We start from the raw sequence: 26,222 nt of genomic DNA, 5'->3' as shown, positions 1-26,222 counted from the left end.
TGTTATGTTTCAAACACGACGGCGGACTTATCTGAAAAAGGATATGATTCAAACATAGTTGACAGCAACTTTTCCTTCGTCCCCTGGGCTACATTCTCTTGATCTAAAGTAATATTTTATGGTACTCCAACCTATGTATATATATATATATATATATATATATATATATGAGATAATCGTGTGACGTGTAATTGCATGTCAGTGTGACGTGAAATGTTACTTTCGCTTCCACGAATTCGCTACCTCCGTGGTAGCGTGGCGTGTACATAACGCGAAACTTGTGCGCGAAATTTAGATGTAGAATTTCACCCTCATATATTCACGATCGGGAGAGAAGCTTCCTTCTTTACAATCAAGTACCTAACATCCATATTAGACTAAAAAAAAAGAAATTGGCACAGCGAGGCGATGGGGGAAATTCTTACGTGCCGCTCCTCCACTTCGTCGAGCGGAAATTATCAGTCACAGTATATAGTCGAGAGGGCTGAACGAGAGACTCAAGGGGCAAAAAAGGAGAAATTTCCTGTATCTCGGTTAAAGGTTCCTACGAGTTGTATCGAATTGCGCGATAGGACGCCCCGCAGTGGTGACGCGCGCCATGCCGAGTGGCCGCCTCCGTCTCCTGTAATTCGCATCTCTCATTACGATGCTCGTCCCGTCTTGTAATACGAGGTCTTCCGACTGCAAAGCGAGCGTCCGCTCCAGATAGATAGGTATAACGCCGTCTACGACCGCGGCACCTGCCCTCCCCCCCTCCCCCCCATGTAATCCTGGAATGAAACTTGCCGTAGTTGGCCTGGCACTATATAGACGTGGGGTTATCGTGACGCGATGCCTTGAAGCGGAAGAGATACACGACGGGACGCGGCGGCGAGACCCTGAAACCTTGAGAGGAATGTCCGATTAAATGACGTCTAGATATTCGTGCGGCGCGCCCCACGGCGCGGCGCGGCGCGGCAGCGCGGAGCGCGTCTCGCCGAAGCGATTACGCGGCGGCTGCAGGGCTCAACTTTCGGCCCCTCCGAGTTATACTCGATATAAAGTTCGGCCGACGGGGTTCGCGCTCGCAGCTCGCCTCCGCCGCTAATTTTCGAGGAAGTACAGCTCTCTCAGACCGCCGATATCGACGCGTCCAATATCATTGTTGCGAGAAAATTACGGGTAACGATGTGGCACATCGACGGCGCGATGCTTAATGAAAGTGAAACGCGATGGAAAAATTGATCGTTAATTTTCACCGAACGATATAAGCTTTCAGACTACTCACTTTCAGCGTGTTGCATATGGATACATTTATAATGGCGTAACGCTGCTGAAAATTGTGTCATTGGAAAAATCCGGAGGGATATTAATAGAATGAAATATGGCACTTTAATAATTAATAATAGTATCAAGAGACCGTGGAATGTTAGCTAACAATTGAGAACTTAAAAACGCCAACATGGTACAAAGCGGATCTTGGTGCTTTAATATATTCTTCAATTACTCGACTTCGATAAATTATCAAATATGACATTGTCACAAGTATGGCAAAGCATAATGAAAGTCTTTCGTGTTTCTACATACGTACATCCTTTTTTTTCCATTTTTAAAAGTTAATAAAGACCGTATTGACAGGCGCACAACGATTAACGAACTAATTAATAAGATTGCGTAAAAGCTGCGCACCGACGTCGATCGCGGCGCTGGGGCGAGTCAATGACTTTTCGCGTAGCGTTAATTCATACTCGATGCAGTTTAGCTATTCTCCGCTTGTGTTACGTGCGGCGTAACCGATATTTTGAGTAAACGAGTGCAAATTGATCGTATACGCGATTGCATAACCGAAAATTGTTACATTTTCGACGCCGATACAGGCGAGCCTGCCCATTGTGAACGCATCACACCGCTCGTTTCAGTCAAGCCGATGAGTTATTAAATGTCCAGGTGTTATTTCGCTAATTACGTGGCATAATCACGTGACAAACGTCACGCAAAATGAAATTTCCCGAGTGTGTAATAACAGATTCCCGCGCGTTGCACAATCACGCGTTCGCGAATTTACATGTTTCCGCAGCCGGTAGTTATATCAAACACGCTTCTCTCAATTCAAGAGATAAATGGACGATATGTAACATCGTGTAGCATATCTTATCGACATTAAGATTAAACGGGCCCTCATTCGTATCATGCTTTAGTACGAGCGCTCTGTCTGGAATATCTCTAGAATTCTATTAGAGTAATCAGTTAATAAGAAATATTAATTATACGAGATAAAACGGATATTATACTTGACTGTGCTGCAATTTGCCTTCTAAAATTCTTCAAATATCATAGAGTTTAATGTTACATGTACAGAGAGGCTTCGAATGTTTTGGCCATTAGACTTTGAGATTTTGTAGGAAATTTAATTCCGAACAAAAAGTTGCGTTTTTCACAAAAAAATCTTAAAACAAAAAAGTTGTAAAAAATTAAATTATCTCTCAAGTGGAACCAAAATAAATGTGATATATTTCATAGGTTTTGAAATAACACAATTTCAAATGTGTGTTCTAAGGAAGCAGCATTTGTCGACCTATATGTTTAGAGGAAACTTTTCGTTCAGAATGAAATTTCCTACAAAATCTTAAAGTCAAAACTTTCGGGGTCACTCTGTATATATTAGAAATGATCGTGCCTTTTGGGGAATGTATTTCACTTCTTTTTTGAAAGTATAACTCTTTCACTCATTTACTCTTTTTACTCTTCCGATTAGTTGTCAATCGAGATGCCGCGCGCAGTTTTGTTCCATTTCGTACAGCGTCCACGACGGGTCAATTTGAGTCGCGCCGCGTCTCGACTGCGCCAATAAAACCATGAAGAATCGCGCGTTCCAGAAACGAAGGGAGGATAATCCGTTTGAAATTAACCTTAAATCATCCTTCCTCTCCTAATCCGGGGGGGGGGGAGAGGGGAGGAGGAAGGCCAGGGAGGAGGCTCGTGAAATGGTCGATCGAATCCAATCGGGAGATCGTAATATCTCCGCCAGATATCTATCGAGGAAGCGACCAGTCATGGGGGGTGGAAGGGGGAGGGGATTGGGGGGGGCCACCTTTTTCCTTGTTCCCCGGACGACCGAAGGTCGCCGGATCGATTTGCCTCTCCTTTGAAATGGCCAAACGTTGGTCGGGAATCGGCCGGAACCTAGGCGCTTCTCGTTCCTCGTCCGACGTAATGGATGTTTACCCGTCACGTGACAATGTCCGCCGTCGCATTGTGCCGGGCTGCCGGAAGCAACGGCCACGGCCGTTGCTTCTCGGAAAGCCGCGTGGAAAACTGTTTTCTCGGTAAAAAGGGGTGCAGGGCTATACATGCCCCGCGAGAGATCCTGACTCCCCCCCCCCTCCCCTCGGACGGGGCGAGCCACATGTAATTACCAGCCGACGAACTGTAACTGATTGCGCTAAAACAATTAAGGAACGTGACTCAGTTGGCTTGGAATCTCTCCTGCAGGAGAGCGCGTTAGACGTACGTATATACGGCGGCGTAGAGAAACAGCTTATCCATCGGAGATCTTATCCTATTATGCTCGGCTGAGTCCCGGGTCCTCATTCATCCTCTGGCGTCTCGCGTATAGTGCACAGAGACGATTTGTGGAGAGCCATATAGGATCTAGTGGAAACTCATTCTCGGTATCGATCGCTACTCTTTCAAAATTCCACGCTCGTTGATGAAGTCATTAAAATGTATCAGCAATTTCCCGGGCGCTCTCTCTTTCTCTCTCTCTCTCTCTCGGATGATGCTCTTTGTATTATATTGATATTTTGTAGATGCGTATCTCGAAGGGGAAAAGAGTATCGAGGAGAAAGGTTCCGAGGAACAGTTGCCCGATAAAAAGATTATCAGGAATAGCTTCGCATCGATTTCTCAACGCTTACGCACACCGTGCCACACGCATTTACCGTGTTTATCTAACGGTCAAACAGTAATATAACAAAATTGATTAGGCGAAACGCAAATTAAAGTAGAGAAACGGTTAAAGCCGGATATTACGCGATTATAAATTTCGACCGCGTCAATATTCATTTTACTGGATATATAACGATAGCGTAAGATCTATTTTATAGCGGCCGATAAATCCTTTATATTGATCAATATGGCACCATCGGTCTCGCATTAAATAACAATATTTACGATCAAACGTACCGCGGGCAATAAAGATTAAACAATTGGAATGGGCAGAACCGGAGGAAGCCTTTATCTCTCGTCCGAAATTTCCGAAAAGCCAAATTGCGAGGCGCCCGCGGCCCCGCTATTAATGCGCATACATATATAATCTATAAATCGCATGTGTTTAATGAATTTTTCGTTAATATCGGCAATTCAATCTGCAAATAGAGCCGGACCCCGTTTTGTCATGCAGCGCAATTCGAATTTATAACTCGCCCGGGCGCTTTGACGTATCGTACCGCACATTGGTTGTTTGCACGCGCTGGCGAACGCGTGTATGAATATATACGTACATACGCGTTCGACTGCGCGGGCATTCGGTATCGTATCCATTACATCGCGGTGGTTGCCATCATGGAAAATATTGACGACTTTTATCGTGGGCGTCTCTGGGCGAGAGCAACAGGGAGGGATATGTCTACGTTCCCCACTAATTGGCAAAAGTAAAAAAAGATCGATTGCGCAGAAAATAGCGAGTACAGTATAAGATATTAATTATTCGTGTCGATCAGTTTTGATGTATCTTTTCCTTTTCAATATTTAGCCAAAAATAGTCTCGCTTTAATTCAAATTTTAATGCTATCGAGCAGAACTTGTGATTTCTCTACTATTTTTTAAATTAATGTATTATACTCCAAATATTTATCCCTGTTAAAACTAAATTATTAATATATAAATTAAATTATGTGACAGGATATTTTTTAAGCAATATTTATGCATTTTATGTGAAATTCAAAGTAACTAAATTAGTGAGAAATTTGTATTACGCAATATGTTTTTATAAGTAATTACGCAGCAAATTTTTTTTATCGCAACGTTGAAAAGATTTTATTCTTGCATTATGCTCTATATACATTATCGTGATGTAATCCCCGCGCAGGATTATTGTTGTATTAATCGCAAGTTATGAGATGCAAGCAATTTTCGTGCTTGCAGGATAATCTTGCCAACTTAGGCAATTACACACAAAGGGTAAAATTAACCGCGTGTCATCCTCGCCTTAATTAAATTACTTCCCTAAGATTAATTGCTTTCTCTACAGCTCCTACACTACTTAATACATCATTTAAGCTAATTCGAGTATCATAAATGATGTTCATTGTAAAATAAAGATAACTTATAGGTTAAATAGATAAAAATAATCTGTTATATTTTTTATATATATAAAAAAAAATTAATAAAAATAAAAATATTACCTAAAAAAATACATACATAAAACTATGTTATATCACGAATATTTAATAGCTAAACGGGTATGATAAAATACCAATTAATTGAAATTCGATAAAATCGATCCTATTGAACATTTTCTGAGATTATTATTTAATAATTAAGCGCTAATTGCATGTTGATAATTAGAAGATTAGTATTCAATTTTGATAAATCAAGAGAAAGAATTTTTACTAAAAGAATCATTTTACTATTTCTGAAATTTGATCGCGTCTGAACGTACTTTATTCATTTACGATTAGAATAATTAAGATACTGGCGAATATCGTTTATACAGAATTTTGTTACGAGGAATTATTCAATATGCCATCAGTGGTTGGATCGTGTTTTGTTCTGATGCTCATCGCGCGTTCGCCAATTTTTTTTTCCTTTTTTTTTACATAATCCCGTTCTTCACCGACAAAATTTCCAGCCAAATCCACGAGCTACAGTGTATATCGCACGGTTGTTTAACATTGGCCCATCGATGACAATTTATTATTACTGGTTACACCGCTATTGCGCGTAATCTGCGTCACGTTTTACAATTTACCGGTTCTCTGTTTTTCTCTCTTTCTCTTGCTCTCTCTCTCCTCCTACTCCTACTCCTTCTCTCCTTCTCTTTCTTCTTTCTCTCTCTCTCACTCTCTCTTTCTCCTGTCTACCTATCTATCTATCTATCTCTTTTTCGCGCCATTCGCGAAGCCCGTTTCGTTGCAGCCTTTCAATGCCCGTCGGCGTAACATGGCGCCCGCGTATAAGCGCGAACCCTTTAATTACGCTTTTATCTGATGCATGGCGTAATGATGTTGCAAGCGCGCGGAATCGCGATGTATAACGCGACCGATGCACGACCGCGCACGGAAACTGCGTATATACACCTACGACACGCACGCGCGCGCGGGTGTGCGGCACGCCGAGCCTCAGGTCGTATATGCAGGAGAACGGAACGATGTGCCGAAATTGAGGGTTGCGCGAAATCCGGAAGCGACGACGAAATGGACCTTTTCATCGACGTATACACCAGACGTGTACTTTGCCGTAATGGGCAACGCGCGGGCTCGAAACGGTTTATCGGGGCCCGTATCTCGTTCCAGGATTAAGCCAGAAATCGGCCGTGTCCACCCAGGTTGAGCAAAGAAAGATTACGTTACAGGCGTCGCGTTTAATGTACGGATATAGCACCTGACTGACGGTGACGTTTCTGCTTTGCAATTCTGGCGTGTGTATATCATTGTCCGTGACAAGCGTGTTACGTGGAGAATCGACCGAAAAAGTTGTGTAATCTATACGCGTTGCAACATTTATGAAACTAATGTTCCTCCTGGACGTCGCAGGAATCTACATCGCGGCGTATAGTGCACGGAATTTTCCTTCAATAATTTGACGTATTTTATATTAAACAGCTTAATACATAGAACATCTTAATATCTATAATATTTTGTTGAATATACTGACATTATTAATCAATTAATCTCGCGTGCCAGGCTATTTATTGCCTTTTCAAACCATAATAAGATTACTAATTAAGTTTAGTGGAGTGACAAAAGCTGATCTGCGGTTAATATAGTTCCACGTCACGGATAATCGATATTTCATATAATTCAGTATTAATAATACCCAATCTCTCGCAATTAATTAAATAAAATTGCACTTTAATTACATAATGGATCAACGTCATTTTCTGGATCGCGTTTTATAAAAAATTGTCTTGTATAAAAAGGGTAACGTCTTTATTTTATATGTATGTTAAACTTTAAAAAAGTAGAAGATACAGTCTTTTCATAATATCTAATGACGGTCGCGTTTCTCCCTGCTTCGTGCGAGTTCCTCCCTTCGTTACTTCTTTTATCTTATTATTTCTATCTTTGTGTTTAAGCTTCGCAGCAGGTGTAACTCATGTGTCGCAATATCGCGTCCCCGTATCGCAGCTAAAACTGAAATTGTTGAGCAAAGCTATCTTTATTTCGGTAAATTTTATCATTACGAAAAACTTATTTATTAATATTGTGATATTTGCAAACATTATTTACAAATGTCGTTTTATCGTTCGCATGTTATTCTTGAATACTTTTTAATTTGCATATTTTATGTCAACGATATGAAACGTGTATACTACATTTGGATATTTGAAATGGAATAATTTGCGCGGTAAAACATTTTTGACATAATTTTGTGTAAAACTATAAATATAGGAATTGCTGTATTTTTTATATCGAGCAATCTTTTTATTTAGCCTTTTAATCCTTTTTTCGATATTTGTATTGAATCTGTATTGAAAATATTAAATCATACATATGTATATAATATATTTATAAATCATATAAACATTAGAAGAGAATTAGCGATATAAATAATACTAATAATAATAATATTTTTTTCAGCAAAGAAGTCTAAGAAGAAAAGGTCTGAGAACACTTCTTTCACTTAATTTTCACGCCATCGTTTTACCATTGCGGCGTAATGGTACCGGCCTGCAAGAAATAACTGTGCGTAAGTATTGATCGACCGTGATCGTTACACACACTGTTACACTTCGTAGAACCAATAATAGCTGTGTTCGCCATTGGGCGGGTAATCACTACTTGAAACACTTTTGTTTTTCGTTTTCCTGTTTCGCATCGCGATCGTTTTCTTGTCCTTGCCGATGTAAAAAGCGCAATATTATTTATCTTAATTACTTATTTTAGACAAGTACGAAAGAAATTTCCTTTTCGATTTATATCTAGCATTTGTTTTTATAAGAAAAAACGTCTACTTCCGAACAAATTACTTTATCATAATCGAGAAATAACATTTATAAATCTTATATTAATTCTAATTAAAGCTACAACAAGCTAAGTATAACGTAAATTATTCGCAAGAAAATAAATTAAAATGTTTAAGCTGTTTGTACAGTTTGAATTTCCATCGTATGTATGCAGTCTTTCGATCGACACATGCGTATAAAATCTTAACAAGATATTTGCATACAACGAACATGTATTGTCACGGCTTTGTTTTTCAAAAAAAAAAAAAAAAAAAATGCGCCTCATACGCATAAAACTAATTTTTTCTCGGGCTCCGCAAATCCTTCAGTTCCAGAGGGAAGCATCTTTCCCTCTTACGTTTCTCTTGATCCCTGTTTTCCCAGTGTGGTAACGAGGACAAGTCGTTCCTCGTTAAGGAGAAAGCCTCGGGAGTGGAAGGGTCTTGAAGCAACCGGTGAAGTCGGTGGCCGCGGAATCCTTGGCGAAAGGTTGCCTTTATTTTCACCCTTTTCGTACTCTGTTTCCGACTCTTGCTATTTCCCCGTTTCTCTTTCATTCTCTATTATATCAATCCACCGGCGCTTGTTTTTCCACTATATGGTGATTTCTTCGTTTTTACAACGCGTTTAATACCAAAACATATTTCGAAATTGAAAGCTGGTCGAGTAAAAATAATACAGATAGGAGTTTACAGTTTAAATGTAAAAATAAAATTCGCTCTCGGTGAGTTTAGCTTGACTGCGTCGCGTCAAGGGGGAGAAGGGAAGGAGGGAATACGGTATATACCTGTACTCGTGCTGGTCGATATTTATCGAAAGCGAACAATAGTTCTCGCGAATTTGCATTCCGGTGAAAAACAGGTAATACAATTGCACAGCTAATACGCTCAACGCATATGAAGTGTGCACTTGACAGTTCCACCTTTCTTTCTCGTAAAAATGCGGGAACCGTATATAATGACAAGGAGTGGGAGCCGAAGAGCTGAGGGAGGGGGATTGAGACATGCGTGTGTGATTTTCGTTCATCGAACAACGCGTTATCTGCATAATGCGTGGCTTGTCCACGGATTCCCATGGGGCGGCGCAGGTGTAACGAAGATGCAGATCGCTTCGTGCGAAAGAACGTGATATTCGTAGCACGCCTTGTCCTCTATTATCGTTGGCCGAACACGTCGCCTTTTTGCACGAGGCGATCGCCGCGGCGCGTCTCCCTCGCCTTTCACACCTTTCCGCAGGCGTGTCCCACGCCGTGGGTTAGGCATTTCAAACAAACGCAAAAAGGAGCGCGGGACGTTAAAATATTTCAGATGAATCGCACGATAATTCGTGCGTACTGCACGAAAAAAAAAAATCAATAAAAGAACGACGCAGTCGGGAATTTCATTTTTTTATCGCTTTCGTGAATCGCACGCTGCACACGGTGGACCCGCGCGCAGCGTTTTATCGTTACACGCTTAATTATGCAATAGTTGGTCTAGAAGTTGTAACGGCAGTTTTCCGAGAGTTACGGCAATATAAGTGATGAAGCAGCAATGAATTTTGATGTACGACGGTTTTTCGCGGCAAAAACAGAAATTCTCATACGAACATATGGCGGGCGGAGTCTGAAGTGATATCTCAGGGAAACGTAAGTGTGAAACGTGGCGTAGGTTGATGTTAAACTTGATTTCGGCTTCACGAAAGTTCGCCCGCGAGAGTTTCCTACTTCTCCAGAAGTAATTCATAACTTTTACCACGGCCCAGTTCAATAACGTCTGTTCCGCCGGCGCGGCGCGGCGGTTCATACTGATAATTCATTTTAAAATAGTTCATAACTAAAAACCAAAGGGATACAGCGTCCGAGAACATTCGACGCTAAATCAGGAAACTTCCTGGACGCAAAAGACGGGAATCTCGTAAAATTACATTAGGGCAGTCATTTTCCTCCTCTGATTGCGGCCGTGGTGTGGGGTGGGGAGGGGAGGGGGGGGGGTTCTGGAAATTGCATGGAGTAATGGATATTCAGGAACGTTCCCGCCTCGACATACCTGGTCCCCAAGAAAGTTAAGAAAAACTCTCGCTCATAATTCCGAGAATCCGCGCCGATTCGCCGTTCCGCCCGTCTATCTTTTTTTTTTCCCCGATGATCGTTTTCCGGAATGAGGGAGATCGAGAGAAATCGCGAAAGTGGCGCGAGACACACGCGCGGTAGGTTATATACCGGCAAACCGGATCTGAGAGGAGACGAGACAGAATTTTCCGTCTCCTCGAGGAGAGAGACGGTAGTTCAATAGATCGTAATAACTATCCTTACCCACCACGTTTCACACCGCCGCGCCGTGGAGCGCGCGCCGTCCACTTCGCGTAAACACCAGCATAAATTCCGGAACGGCCCTTTTCCCCCCCTTTCCCTCCCCTCCCCCACGCCATTCGCGTTACATCCCGGCCATCTCGCACCGCCGTTAACTGTTACGGGACCATCGGAGAGTGTTTCTCACCCTCTACTTGGCCAACCCGCTCGTTTCTTTCGGGGCGAAACAAACGAACGGGCGGGTTTTCCATTTCCCCGATCGATTTTGCCGATAATGGCGACAATAGTGGAAATAGTGAGAGCCATTAGTCCGGTGATTAATGACGCGCTTATGATCGAACAGGAGCGCCCGCGTTTTCGCATCCCGACGCTCGCTCCTCTACACTCCGCCCAGAGAGGGAAAGAAAGAGAGAGAGAGAGATTTTAGGAATCTGGGTTCTTTCACAATACGTAGGAAGAAAGCATTATTGTGACTCTGCGAAAATCGCAGTAATAAGAGACACGGGGCCATTATTCACACGGATGTCTTAGCGGGGCGAGTGATTTGCGAGCACAATAGGCAGCGTGGGGAAGCGCGCGCGAGATGCCGCGCGAATGTCGAGATTATTTGTTAAATGGTACGGTAAGAAGAGAGAAGTGCGCGGCGGCGGCTAAATCGCGCGACGCTCGGGAAGAGTGCGCGATGCAGCTTATCGTATGTTCTTCGAACGAACATTTTACCATATACGTATATTTTTTAACGTACATTCTTGAAGAACGCGACTTAACGAGTCATAACGATCGAGGGAGAGTGACAATTAATTCTCTCCCGGCGCGTGTTTCCATTTCGGCAAAAATATACAATGTAATTGGAAAATGTGTACTTATACAAGGGAGAGTTGCCGAAATCATACCACTTAAGGTATTTTTAGTTATATTTTACATTTGGTATTATTTGGAATGCAAACAAACGTTAAAAATTATAGCTTGATGTTTAAGGCTGTTATTACATATTAAACCTTTCGCTAACAGCAAATTAAAGTGTTATAAGCATTTCTCGTAATGTACTGCAGAAAGCACGATTCAGCAAACCGGCCTAAATTGTACCTGTGAGTTTTATTAATAGTACCTCCTTCTAAACTATTTTATGAATTTATGAAAATAATTAAAAACACAAGATTGATAAAAGAATCATGAATTAATACTTTAATATATACTTTAATTGTAATTTATCAAACAATAGCTGTTTTGATTGCGCAATTCGATGACGGTTTTTTCTTCTACAGACTTGCTATACAGAACAACTTTGATCGTGTTAAAATAAATAATCCCAGATAGCACAGAGAATGAAAAAAGAACTCAGTTATATGTCACCAATTCTGAGTTTATTTTCAGATCCAAAACGAATTATTTTTCTAAAAGGGATTCTTTTTGCACCTGAAAATGAACTCAGAATTGATGATATAAAACTGAAATGAATATACTAATGAATTCTTTTGGGCTCTGTGTGCTATCTGGGAATGTTGATTATGTGATCTAAAGATAAAGATACATTAGTGTTCCTAAATCGTACCGATACGATATATAATAAGAACTCTTATGCTGGTTAGGTTAGATACGATTTAGGAAACTTGACAGAGATGATAAAAATATTGATATAATTTTTGTAATAATTGTAAATATGTATATACGATGAATGTAAAATATGCTATCATAAACTTTCTTTTTAGGAAAAAGTAACAATTCAATTAAAAATTGCATTGTTACATTGGTATCAGCTACATAAATTGATCGAAAATTTACATTTTATCTGATTTTTTTTCAAATGCTGATAGCATGCACAAAACGAGATGTAACCTGTTTATTTTTTGTCTTTCTCACACATTTATTAATTACTTCATATTTTTGTTACTAAATGTTGCTTCTATTAAATGGAATTATAAAATATTGAAGAGGTACGATTTGTGTGACCGGTGTGCGCATTTGGCAACTCTCCCCTAATATCCTCGCCGAGGAGGAACGAGGCCACTTTCTTCGGTGCGCGCCGCTGTGCGTATCGATTGTCGCCGCCGTCGTCATTAAAGCCCGATCGCGTATATAGTAATAAAGACGGGAGTTAAAACAGTTATCAAAGCAACGGGTGCAATTAAGACATCCGAATTGGAGTTCGCTCCGGCGAGCGGACCCCCCTGCGCGCGCGCTGGTGGTGGTGGTATAATCGACTGCCTTTGTGGCACCTGTCGAACGACGGGTAAAACCCGATTTTCAGATCCCATTGAGAGACGCGAGAGCGCTCGGGTGGTCGGGAAGACGAGGAGGCAATGTGACTGACAGGCTTCATGGTTTATTCGACAAGTCGAAGGGTACACACACAGTAGGCAGGGGGGAGGGGTAGGGGGAGCCTATAACATCGTATCCAAAGCTTGCGCTTTGGGTTAACAGCCTGGGTGTCCGACGATGTACCATGATGCATGACCCGGTGTCGAGTTCCAATTCGCCGGGCATCCATGAAAGCAGGCTCTGTGCCCGATGTAAAATATCGGCGATTCGACGATGAAACGAAGCACGCGCGCGGCGTCGAGTTTGCATGCCGATGTGCATGTGCGGTAGATGAGGACCCGCCGATTGCGCGCCTCTTTGAACGATTACTTTTAACTCGGCTGTGCAAAAGCCGGGGACGGGTTTTACGGCCAAGTAACACACGTGTGCGTATTGTTAATATGAAAAATATTAACGTATACATACGTCAACGATGCGCTCTTTTGAACTCGTGGAATGACCGCTGCGGCTGCGAATATTCCGAAAAGTCAAGGAGTGAGGGTATAGGGAGGAGGGACGCGGCGACCGCAGGAAAATATAACCTGTCTGTGAGGGGAAAACCTGTCTTTAATTAAAAGGCATTTTGTTTTGTACGTCAAGAGCTGTTTTCGGAGAGCGATATTAATTCGTCGGGACCGGAATCAATGACCCGGGGACTCGATTGCGTGTCACCACACTTCGTGAGAATCGATCGCACCCGTGCCGGTTCTCTAAATAATGTTTGCGCTTTCCGTGATTGTCCAAATACGCTGCGGTAGAAACGTAATGTCAGTCTACATTTTATTGCTAACGATAACGAAACATTCATTTGCGCACAAATATTTTAGATAAATGTTGCATCAATTAGAACGCATAACTTTATCAAGATTGCGAGAAATGTTAAGTAAATAGCGACGTCCATCAATTATGGCCGGCTCCGGATATCGATGTAATTAGAACGCATAAACGTTATTAAATATTGTTTATTATCGCAGTATCGATTTTCCGTCCCCCCCTCCTTCCGCGCCTGTGGAATCGCGTAATAAAATCTAATATATAATCACGAATTAATATATAAAATTTACTAAAATATGAAAATAGGTATTAACATAACAATGCACTTAAATATCATTTAATGTGGTCATTTTGATTTATCGATTAATAATTAATAAAGTAATTAATAAAATAATGAATTATATAATGAAGGACTGGTGAGAGGCTCTCCTCTCACTTATCGTACGTGTCTAACTATTTTAATACGATTCGCTATATGTGATTATATTTGAGAAAGTGCAGAATGTGGCACAGAATATTCTGGGCGCCAAAGAAAATATATTTGGATTTGTGAGAGAAAATATTAGACATAAAAATTCTAGTTGAAATAAAAACCGTTTCATGAATGATATCGTGTAAATTTTAGTTGTTACATATACATATATATATATATATATATATTGTTAAAGTTCGTGATAAGGAAGAAGTTGATATTTGAGTGAATTTTTAAATGGACGTTGTACGGTTAGATGAGAAAATAACGATATAGGACAACGTATATAGGAACATTCTTGAACATTCAAAGCGGATTTAGGAAGGGTACCTTCGTAGATACCTACTCGATGAGGATTAGGAAGTGATTTGCAGGCGATTGCCGATAGCGATGGAAACACGAAAGCCGGAATTTATCGTGATTGGAGCGAGTTCTCGTAGAGAGAGAGAGACTCATGAAGCTTCGAGGGTCGTTATCTCGTGCATGCGCTAGATACGCACGAACTATCAGTTTTCAGTAACACACTCTATGATATGTAAGTGCATGCTCTCATTCTTGGAGGACATGTTTATCGTTGTGTGCAATATCCTCTTTCAACAACAGGTACACGCGAGTTCCATAGATCTTCAAGGTCCGTAGATCCGAGGAGAAAAGTCTCGGGTTCCTGGAAATATATGGACATCACGTAATCAGCTATACGACGAAGTCCATTCGATACGTTCGATTAGGAAGCCTCGCATTTTTATACTTCATTTAACCGTTTTCTCGGTGAAATCTACACATTTCGAAAGTGTCAGTTCGATTCCTTTGCAGGAATTTCTTTTCCTGTCACGAAGCCCCATTAATTTTGTAAGAGTGTAACGACTCTGACGTCCCGTCCGCGCTACGTATACCGACTACTTTCGCGTTCTCTCGTGTTTCCGTTTCGGAAATCTTACGTTCGCGCGCCTGGACCGCGCCGGCGATTATGGCGACTCATTAGCTGCGCCTGTAAATCATAGCGGACCCCGGCGACGGAGACGGGAGATGCGCGCCGAATGTGGGAGTTTCGGAGCAAAGCGCACGCGAGCGAGCGAGCGAGCGAGCGAGCGAGAGGCGAGGCGGTGGATAAAGCCGCGGGGTCCAGAGTGGGACGAACGGCGCGAGCGTGTCCGAAGACGGCCGAGCGCGGGCGGAGGAAGCCGACGCGAGTCGCGAGGGTTCCTCGCGGTATTCAATGGTTTCAGTACCGAGCCGCCGCGGGTCAGGACTCGATGTGGCTTCGTCGTGCAGGGGAGGTTTGCTACGCGGTACGCCTCACGACGGTACGCGACGCGGACCGGGTGATCCATGAATCAAAGTCGGGGCGAAAGCGCGCGGTGTTGTCGTCCACGGTTTAGGCTCGCCAGCTTCGACCGTCTCCGCGACCTGCTTCCCGCTGCAAGTGCCGATCGATGATCCGGAAGTTGCGATCCGCGGAGAACGCGGCGGCGCGATCGCGTTTCCCCGGCGTTTAAAGCCGCGACGATTAACGCCGGTGATTAACGCGAGTGGATTTCGCGATTGTTCGACTTAACTTTTTTTTTCCCTTTTTCACCGCTACTTTCGAGAATCTATATCGACGATCGCCGGAACGCACGATCGACTCGCGAGCGCGCGCACGCACATGCTCGCACGGTGCACGCTCCGGCTGTCGCCGCGAGGGGTAAGTGCGAGAGGTTCGAAACTGCCCTCGATCGGCCACGTACTGTGCTCCAAGTAAATACCGCAATTCGGATATACCTGTGTATAGCATCATGTTCGATTAACCGGCAACGAGCGTTAACAATTAAGTCTATTTGCGGCACTTTAATCGCGACACGCGTCGATATTACACCGTGTACATACTATACATAACTCCGCCGCACCAACTTTCATACGCATGCATGCAGTTTCATCGTTGATTCGTGACTGTTGCTCGATGAGACCAATGTGCCGATAATGTAACAGCGAAATATACCGGTACAGAAAGTGCAATCGGCGGTAAAGAGCGATGACATTTGTTTCACGGTCGACGAGCGCTCCGCTCCGAAATTTCCGACATCCGTGTAATCTCGATAATTGATGACAAACAGCTTCACTTCCATTTTACTCGCGCAAAAGTTTAGAGGAAACTGAAATAACTCGATTTCAATGCGAATGATTTTTACGAGTGCGGAGTGCATCCTAAAATTTACCTTCGCCCTGAAGCTTTTTTTTTATTTCCAAACGCTATAGTCGTATTCTTAATTATAGAGGAGATAAACTTTCTAAACTGTTTCGAAAATTTGTCGGGTTCTCGCAGTTTCGCTTCACAATTGCGATTGGACGTGGATATATTGTGCTGAAGTTTCAACTATCGGAAATATCCGAGACACGTCGAATTCACTTTGCAAGTTCAGTTTGCAAAAGGCCCGGCGGATATATCTTGTTTCATTCCGCGGAGGTTTACCGTGCGATTCAGCGCATTAGCACAACTTACGGCGGTAGGGACGCCAGAGACAGAGTCGCTCAGAACCCGACGAGTACCTATCGCACCCTTCGGAGAGGAGTTTGCACTCCGCGACGATAAAACTACAATCGCCACTCAGAGCCCTGTCAGGAGAGGCTCCGCTCCGTTACGGATCCGTTTATCCGGTAAATCCAGTGATCATCCGTTCGCCCAACACGCCCCATGGAATCCCGCGGCAGCGAGAAATTTACCTGACAGAACGCATCGGTCATGGAATGAAAAAAGAGAGAGAGAGGGAGAGAGAGAGAGAGACAGAGAGAGAGAGAGAGAGAGAGAAAGAGAGAGCGATAACAAACGGCGTAAATGGTCTGAAGCGGATAAAGTTTCAACTACTCTCACGATATCCGCGAGTTTGAAGAATTACGTCTACATCCGGAAAATCTGCCGGAGAGAGATCGATCGCGCGCGCTCAAATCGTCCGAACTTCTCTAACGTGGAGGATCTTACGCGATAAGAGGAATCGAAGATCGTTGAATAAGATGGGAACACCGTGTACGGCACGGCACGGCGGTAGCGTGCGTCGTCGTTAGAGAGGTCCGGTGTTTCGTTTCTCTTGAGAGGCTCGAAAGACAAATAGCCCCGCGCGTCTCATTAAATGACGACGGGTAGGTGAGCGACGAAGACAGATAGCGGACGGCCGCGCGTGGCATGTCGGTTCACGGCGACGTCCACGGCAGCAACAACGACGGCGAAGAGCGTCAGCGGACGATGTGGATGGCGGCGCAATGCAGCAGCGGCAGAGGCAACAGCAACGACAGCGGAAGCATCAACGACGAGAACGGCAGCAGCGCCGAGGGTTGCAATTAGTGCCGGCTCGCAACGGCCGCGAGACAACGTAACGACTGAAGAGGCGGCGGAGCGCGGGGGTGGGCGCGCAGGGGGTCGTCAGCCGTTAGGGGGGTCGAGGGTGTGTGCAGTGCACGTGAAAGGGGGACAAAATGTGGTGGAGGTGGCGGTGGTGGAGTGTCGTGACGACGACGACGATGCTGGTCTTGGTAGCCGCCGCGGCGTACTCGCCGTCTGCAGTGGAACTATCCGATCTGGATAAGCCAAGTGAGTAATGCGCTCCGTTACGTCTACTTATAGTTATGCCTGATTTACAACTCGGCTTAACCCTTTCGATACGGCCGAGTCGGGTACGCTATAAGATTATACTTGCGATCGACAAACGCGCCACGCGCCGACTCGAATTGTTGTATCAACAACAGACGGTATAGAATTTCATAGAAACGCTAAGTTTTGGCGCGTTGTATTATATGCGTTGTGCTAAAATTCCTAGACGGAGAACAGAAGATTCTTTTCGTCGAAAAATTACAGTACACTTGAAGTTTTCTGGACGACCTGACGCCCCAGGAACTTCGCTACAATGAAAGTGTCCGAGATATATTCCGAGGCTCGATGCCGCGCCGTGTAATATTTCGCGACTCGAAGATCGTGACGCGACGAATTAAATCAAATCTCCACGGTCCCTCGTCACGAGGCTGTTATGAACTTTAAGCAGCGGATTATTATCGCCGACCTCATCCGAGGAAGTTTTGCTCGACCGCGTTCCGGCCTCCCCCCCCCCCCCCCGACGTTCGCCGGCTTCGCGAAACTCGAGTATGGTATAGTCGATAAAGGGGGATATAATTGGAAAAGTGCTTCTGAATATCATTAACGTCGTTCTCTGATGTCCCATAATTAAACGGGCACTTCGCACCCGTCGAAACTACTATATCCTCGCCGGCACCACCGCGTTGCGCCTCGCGACGCTGACAGTTATGTACGATCAGTATTTGAAAATTAAAATAACATACGGCATGTTACTTTATCGCCAGTCGGATCTTCAATGTAAATCATAATTGTAGGAATTTTAATCCGACCGGTATACGCGGCCGCGCGGCGAGGTTCGATGCATATCATTAGCGATATAGGAATACTTCAACCACGCATTCCGTGATTAAAATCTCTCGCGCTATTACGTGGTCGTAATTGTGTTCATCAAACGACACATGCGTACGCGATTTCAAAGATAGCGCGCGGAACAAGGATAAATAGATTTCAGAGGGAAAAAGAGCAGTTCCAAACAATTATTCAAATTTCTAACCACCTTCAGTATTGAGCTTAAGCTTTGAATAATTTTTATCATCTAATATTATCTCCGATTTATGAATAATCTCTCTTTCATTTTCTAATAAAAGGAAGTTTCTAAAGATACATCAATTATGTCAAAACTATCATTAATATCGTACGGCAATATTTAGGTCTTCATAAATTACTCGAGCGATAAACAACGCAATGAACTCGTAAATGTCAAAGATCTCTTACGAAGCAGGAAACTGGCGTTAAAAGTTGCCTAGCTGTCCTCGGACGATGAGCGATGCTATAATAACCTGATGTCTGACGTAACCGAACTAAAAATATGATCTCACATTTTTTTTCTGCGATATTGATTACTTGGCGATATTTAGAGTAGCCGGGAGGAGTAGGTGGGAAACTTTTTTGCGGATCGATTATTAGAAAACTTTTGCCATCGTGTCCATTTCGCTATGCGCCCCGTCTTATTATACTTGGCCCTTTGTAGGTATTATGCGCTAGCGAAAATTAATTTAACACCCCTGCCGGATTAACGATAAAGAAAATTGTAGAACGAAGGTATCCGATCGATTCAAGCACAGCACGTAGGAGAAGGCTTAGGGAAGAGAATGACGGCTAAACTAGTTTAATTAAACCACGGCGCTGAGCCCCTCTTAAATTTATAGCTGCGCGATAAAAAAGGATGTTCTACAGTGGGGACGTGAAGAGAAAAAATTGGAGTTTCAATAGCGGAGTCCGGCCTCGTTCGACTGCGAGGGCGAAAATAATGTGACGCCAATTTTGCACTCTTGCGGAAATTCCCTTGAGAAAATTCCCAATCTATCGTGCCATCTATTTTTGTCTTTGTTCTTATATTACAAATATACAGGGTATCCCATTATAAATGATACAGTCAATTTTTCCGAAATTACTGATGATATAAAGAAATGTTTCAGATAAAAGTGAAAAACAGTTTCAAGGGGGCATATTTGGTCGAATTGCTTTTTTTCTAGATGGAGGCTAAAAAGATATGAAGGTATAGCGTGATAAAATATGAAATATTTCGTATAGTATTTTTTGATAACTTTATTTTTATATACAAAATAATTAAGAGGAATCATATTATGTAAAAAAAATTACACAATTCCATTAAAAAAAGTGAGAGGCTTTTCTTCTAGATATGAAGATATCTTTTTAGCCTCCACCTAGAAGAAAATTATATATATATATATTTTTTTACATAATATGATTTCTCTAATTATTTTTGTATATAAAAGCAAAGTTATTGAAAAATACTTCGAAATATTTCATATTTTATCATGCTATATTTTAATATAAAATATGAAATATCTCAAACTGAGAATTGAATTTTCGATCGCTATATTCGTTCGCTCGTTCGTTTGTTCGATTGCTCATTCATTCGTTCGTTCGTCCGCTCGTTCCATAAAATAAAACTAAGAAAATCTAACTAGATAGGTTAGAGAGAAAAAAGTTGGTTACAGAAGATGTTCCGTGTATTGCCAGATTCGTCGAACGCGGAACCGTATGTTCTAGACAGAAGAATTTCTGGCCCGGTTACGTTACGCGGAGTTGGTCCGGGCCTTGCCACGAGGGAGCAAGTCCCATCCCCACTTCGAGCCGGCCCGGGTCGGACTTGGGATAGAGATTGTGGATGAGTCTTTTTAAATATGGTTATACATAGTGTAGATTAGTTAGTTTAGCTTAGGGTTCGCTAACGTGTCGTCTCTGTCTTTACGATTGTCATTCGTTGCAATTGATAGATTTGTTGTTGAATACTCGGAATGTGTAGGCGGCGCAAATAGATCGCCCATGTGTATTCTAAATTCTTCACAGTTGATGGTATACATGTTTGTCGCTGTTTATGTCGTCCTTGTAAGTCCCATCTGTTTTCGTGGCAGGATGTGTGTCATGTGTTGCATTTCTTTAAGTGCAAATGTGATCGTCATACAGTCGTTTATTTTAGTTGTTTATTTATTTTTATCAGTCATCACAGGTTTTCTAGTTTTCTTGATATTTCTGATGGACGTCTTATGGTTTTCTTAGTCTGTAACCATTCATTAAGTCATTTATTATCGGGATTGGTTTTGTGGATTGAGGCACCTTTTGTGAAATGTGCTCCCTCGTACCGACTTTGTCGAACCTGTCTTTAAGGCAGTATGTGTGACTTGGATCGCACCCTAAGTGTTATCGTGTGATAGGTGTGCCAGGAATGGCCGCTCTTCATTTCAAGTAACGTTTTTCGTTTTGTTGTATGTATTCTTTCTAAATGTCCGTATAGGACCAATCTTCTTGGTGGCAGTTTTTCTTCCGGACTCTGTGAAACTCGCGGCGAATGCCAACCGGCGCGGCGGTCCAGAGTCCTCCCTTATGGGCAGTGTTCGTGTGTAAGGAGGGTTTTGGTGGCTACAGGCGCCGCTTTGCGCACTCCAGGTCGAATGTCACACTCCCGGACTGATCCCTCGAGGATCAAAACATGAATTTCCCTATCTTCTATAAAAAAAAAAGACTCGCCGAACGGAATGAGTAGCAACATTTCGTCGCCACATTGAATGTTCATAAATGTATGCAGTGTCACGTTCAATTGTGTTAAGCCCGGTTCCACAAATGTAAGATTAACTTTAATCTCGATTTAACTTACTATTTATCTCTTTTTAAGATTAGAAAAAGATAAAGCGAGTTGAACTTCGGTCAAATCGAGTTAATCGCGAATTATGACACCGAGCCTTAGTATACTAAGTGTAGAGAAGTGACTTACTTTTACATTTAATACACTAACACAATTAAATGTAACACATTGTACATATATGAATATGCAATATGGCGATGAAATGCTGCAAGTTATTGCGTTCGGCGAACATGGTAATACATGAAACATTTTTCGTGACCATACAAATCTAAGCAGCTAGGTTTTGTTATTTTTACTTCATAATACCAACGATGCACTTTCCTTTTCACGTATTCAATTTCGATTTGCTAATAATCTGGAGTATACACGATTATTGATTTTCATTAACGATACCTGTATTTTGTAACAAAGAGCGAATACCTTTTGACATTTTCGTAAATTTTACCTCTGGCGATATATTATCTTCACTGTCTATATTTGCTGAGAGAATAATGCAACATTGGGAATATCTGGACATATTCAGATCGTCACTGATGACATATTGGATGACCAGAGGGACTAATGTTAGCTGTAATCGACAATCACTGAATATATTCTCTATAATTATAGGAACTACTATAATCCAATAATAGATTTACGATCATGATATTTATGGTGAATGTACGTACATATTTATGGTTGAATGTGCCAATTGTAATGGCATTCGTATCATTTCGATCATAAATCGATAAATGTTATTGCGCAAAGGTAATAAATGAGTAAACATGTAGTTTTTCAATATTAATTTTATTATATATTACGTATTTAATGGGTAAAGAAATATGGGACAGAAAGTCCGCCTTTTAGCTCTGGAAGGAAACAAAAAAGAGGCACCGAGTAATCTTCAGGTTATTTCATAGAGAATTGCAATCGCGCATGCAATTCATGTGGATAGTGTAAGAGACATTAACAGAATCGATCGCGGCAAGCTGGTGCCTGCACCAGCTTGAAATTTTCGCCGGGCAAATTTCACGCTCGATCCGCCCAGGTTGCCTCGAAAGAAACTCCCGGAAGAATACTTTTGGAGAAAGTAAAGCGAAGATATATGTATATCTGTATCGTTGTCTCAATAGCAAATTTCATTCGCGCGATAATAATATGCAAGTTGTAAGCAAGTTCTCGCAACCATCGCGACGGTTCAAAGGCAGTTAATTAAACGATCGAAATTACTCAGCTTCGTTATGTAGGTACAATTACTTCGCAGCGTGTGGCGAAACGTTAGCCTATGTTTTCATAAGGTCTGCCTGACTTCTACTTCAACAGGTGTTGCCAGCGGCGAAAGACAAGCGACGTGTACCTACGCAGTATACACGCGTAACTAACCCGTCGTGTTAATTAACGACGCTTTCATGTTTATTCGAGTAAGCGTAAGGCCTGCCGTCGACATCACGCATCCATTTTGCGGCGCGTTCCGGTATCGCGAAATAATGCCATTCGATTTCTCCCTAATGAGGCTAATTTCGTAGTCCAATGCGTTAAAAAAGCGGCGAGTAAATGCTGGTGATGAGAGAGATGTGTTTATTTTTATAGCGTTCTGTGGTTTTTAATGTCTATAGTGCTGTACGCATACACACACCCGTACACGCACACACACACACACAAAACGCATGCACTCTCGGTAAATAACGGAAACCGCAAAAACCGGAAAGAACAACTTTAATGTGCACATCATCGGGAAATGTACTTTGTACTATAAAGAGGATCTTTTTATGCTATGTTTTTACAAACATACTGCATCGTAAAATGTAAACCCAGAGCTTACCATGGCGGGCTAACGTTTTAATAGAGACTGCATAACAGTTTTTACCGGGTTACAATATATGTGAAAAATATGTTACAGAATATATTTTCTCTTAAAAAACAACGTACTTTTTTTTTTAGATAAACAGAATTAAAAAAAATTCTAAATACCAGTAGAGGCAGCTTAGCACGAAATGCAAATTTCAATTATTTTCTTTAAAAATTTTTAGTTATTCAAAATGTAATACTGACTTTTATACTTTTTTTTCGTTTTAAAGATATATCTCTCGGATGAAGATGTCCTTTCACCTATTTCTTCTATTCTGAGAACGCGGAATCTTTTAATTATATAAGTTCGCGTAGATTATAAATTCAGATATTATAAATTCAGTTCCTGGAGAGATTAGTATACACATTACAGTTACAGACTCCGGATTGCGCGCGTCTCTAGCAGCGCGATAGCACTTTCCCAGCAACAGCTTTCGAAATCACAGCCACGGCATTGTGGTAATTAATTTTTTTGCCGGCAACGTCGAAGCGAGGGCAACGACGGAATGACCACGAAATCGACCTAATGGGCGGCCATTTGTCATTCTCCGTAGGGTGCAGGAAGGTGGCACTGGCGGAAAGGGTGAGAAGGGCCCTTTGCACGCTGCCGGCCAAGACGATAATTTGCACGCGATTTCATCCGCCGTATACACACCTTCCGCGTCGGTGTACGACTTAATGGAAACACGGCTCCGGCTCGCTCCAGAATTCAGAAATAACATAGGCTCGTAAAGGGGGCGAACGGCGCGGCGCGACATCAGCCGTTCTCCGCGTTCTGCGCGAATGTCATTTTACATATAGGCGATCGGGTGTAATTACGGGGAATCGTAAAAAACGGAGATTATTAAGAAGATTATTAACGTAACGACGCGGGCGATATTATTATACACTTTCGTTGTCGTAAAAAAAAAATATAGTAGATCTCCCCGCCGTGTCGTGGTATATCCTCGTGTAACAACCTTATCGAAATAATAGCCGGGATACGGTAAAAGCAGCATTATCGCGGATCTAAAACAAGGCGGAGACGATCAAGCGACGTAACATGTATGTTTCATACCCGACACGCGAAATACTCAAGATTATCTCGAGTCTAATCCTGGGAAGATTAATTGGGATTGGCAGTGCACCTGTTATTTTTAGGTGACCTCCGTATGCTAAATAACATTACGTGCGCGGACAGATTTAAAAGGGAGACCAAAATGATAATTATCATGCGGATATATATAACCCCTTTCCGCGTCAGCGAAAAATTTATTCAAAAATGATTGACGAACAGCGGCGCGAGATGTATTTTCCCCGATGTCGAAACGTCCTATACAGCTCTCCGTGAAATCGATTGAGATACAGCATGACACGTACGGGTTTGCATCAAGCGTAATATAAAAAATATATTAAGGCTTGCTTGAAGAGAGTAATTATAAAAGAACGTGGATAAGCGCGTGAAATTATTGCGGTACCATCTTTAACAGAGACGTATATCGAATAATTATTTGCACGCGATCTCGGTTTCACTGCTATTCGTCGGATATGCAGTCGCTATTAAAGTTTAGCACGAAACACTTCTTTGTCGAGACCCTCTTATTTAAAGTGTTGCACTTAAAGGTATATATTTATCCGGTTATTAAGACATTTTTTTACCTTCTGTTTAACTGATCCTGACTGAAAGAGATAATGCCAGCAATGCAGGAAAGGGAGGGTAAGATACTTATATATTTGCTCGACGAGAAGATATATGGTCCTGTCTATATCTATACGAACGCCGATGCACAATTCCGTAATGACGGGAATGTGGAAAAAAAAACGACGGTGGAAACTCGTCGTGACAATTGCATATTGCGGAATGGTGTCAAAAATGCTTCGCGACTGCAACAAGATGCGGCGCGTGATATAAAATTTGTTTCGCGCCGCGCGGCGGCGAGAACGAAACCCACACCGCGGCGCGAGCATTTCATACGTCGTAATTCGCGCAATTCTGTCAAGAAGCGACATATTTCATATTACTGTAATCCACTGTAAGCCCGGGCAACAATGGTGCCCTGCGTGCGCGAACGCGCATTCCGAACTACGGCATTTCTCACGGGCCTCTCTCTCTCTCTCTCTCCCTCGTGTATATAACGTGTGATGACGAAAATTCAGAATATCGCTCCCGCGGGTCTCGTTCCGCAAAACTGCAGCGCGCGGGGGTAACGAGTGGATCCACTTCAATATGTCAATACTATGAGCTTAACTCGTGACTGGTGACGCGGAATTTCGATACGTTTCGACGCAGACCGCGATAAAACTTAAAAACCTGCGGCAAAGCGTGTGACAAATTTTTCACGCATCTGCACGCCCGGAGAGATATCGCGGGTGAAATTTATTACGCCTTGAAAGCTACTTTTTGAAAACGCGTGAAACCGCCGTGCCACTGCAGTAAGAACGTGTTTTTCGTCGTGCATTTTTGGCTCGCGACAGCTCGCGACGCGGCGAAAGCCGAATCTATTTTACGTAGCTCGCTGCACGACGTGTCACTGTCGCCGTGTTGCGCGAGTAGTACCTATATCAAGTTAATTCGTGCGTGAACGAAAATTCTCTGTGATGCAGTTCGATCGACGCAGACTGTCTCTGTTTTGGCGGGAAAGAAAAAGAGTTATCCTCGTCGTAAAATTTTCGTCGCCGCGCGCCGCTCACGATCACTCGACGTTTCCGCCTCTCTTTTTTTATTTTTCATTTATCTGTAATTCATGGCCTGCAGTGTGTTACGACCCCTTTCTCGTAAATATGACTGGTACCTATGTGCCGCGCGCGTGGCAGTTTATTTCTTTTACGACGCTTTTTTTTTTACTCGTCTCGCATATCATTCGAAGTCGTAGGAATTTTTTTGCCCGTGCGACTTTCGTCAGGAAGCGGGCGCCGGAAGTCGCGTCTGCACGCGAGAAATGCGTGCGTTGAGATTTCGTCACAACTCCGGATTAATAATCGTGCAGACACATGGCACGGCGATATCCATCGAGGTTCTCGCTAAAGTCGGTATAATTACCGCGGTGAAGTTTCGCAGGAACGAAAAAAAAAAAAACAAAGCTTTACGGCGAATAGTATAACGCAGTCGTCGTTAACTTCGCCACTAAATGCGCGAACGGATTTACGTGCCTGTCTTTTACTTTCATCGTGCAGCCCGTTCGTTACGTCGCCCGTTTACAGGGCTGGATTATGACGCCTTTCCTT

The 26,222-nt window shown here is 42.6% G+C and overlaps 1 protein-coding gene across 1 annotated transcript in view; it reads left to right on the top strand.

Annotated features, from left to right (window-relative positions):
- LOC105456368 (hemicentin-2-like) overlaps positions 1–26,222 on the top strand; it is a 189,365-nt gene that overhangs the window by 48,729 nt on the left and 114,414 nt on the right. Inside the window, exon 2 of the mRNA XM_011700337.1 lies at positions 7,782–7,890. Within this exon, the coding sequence (XP_011698639.1) occupies positions 7,782–7,890 (109 nt within the window). The remainder of the gene's footprint in view (positions 1–7,781; positions 7,891–26,222) is intronic.

This window comes from Wasmannia auropunctata, unplaced genomic scaffold (assembly GCF_000956235.1).
Source record: "Wasmannia auropunctata unplaced genomic scaffold, wasmannia.A_1.0 LD335709.1, whole genome shotgun sequence".
NCBI lineage: Eukaryota > Metazoa > Arthropoda > Insecta > Hymenoptera > Formicidae > Wasmannia > Wasmannia auropunctata.
The sequence above is the reverse complement of the archived record's forward strand: the minus strand, read 5'-3'. Positions and strand labels throughout refer to the sequence as shown.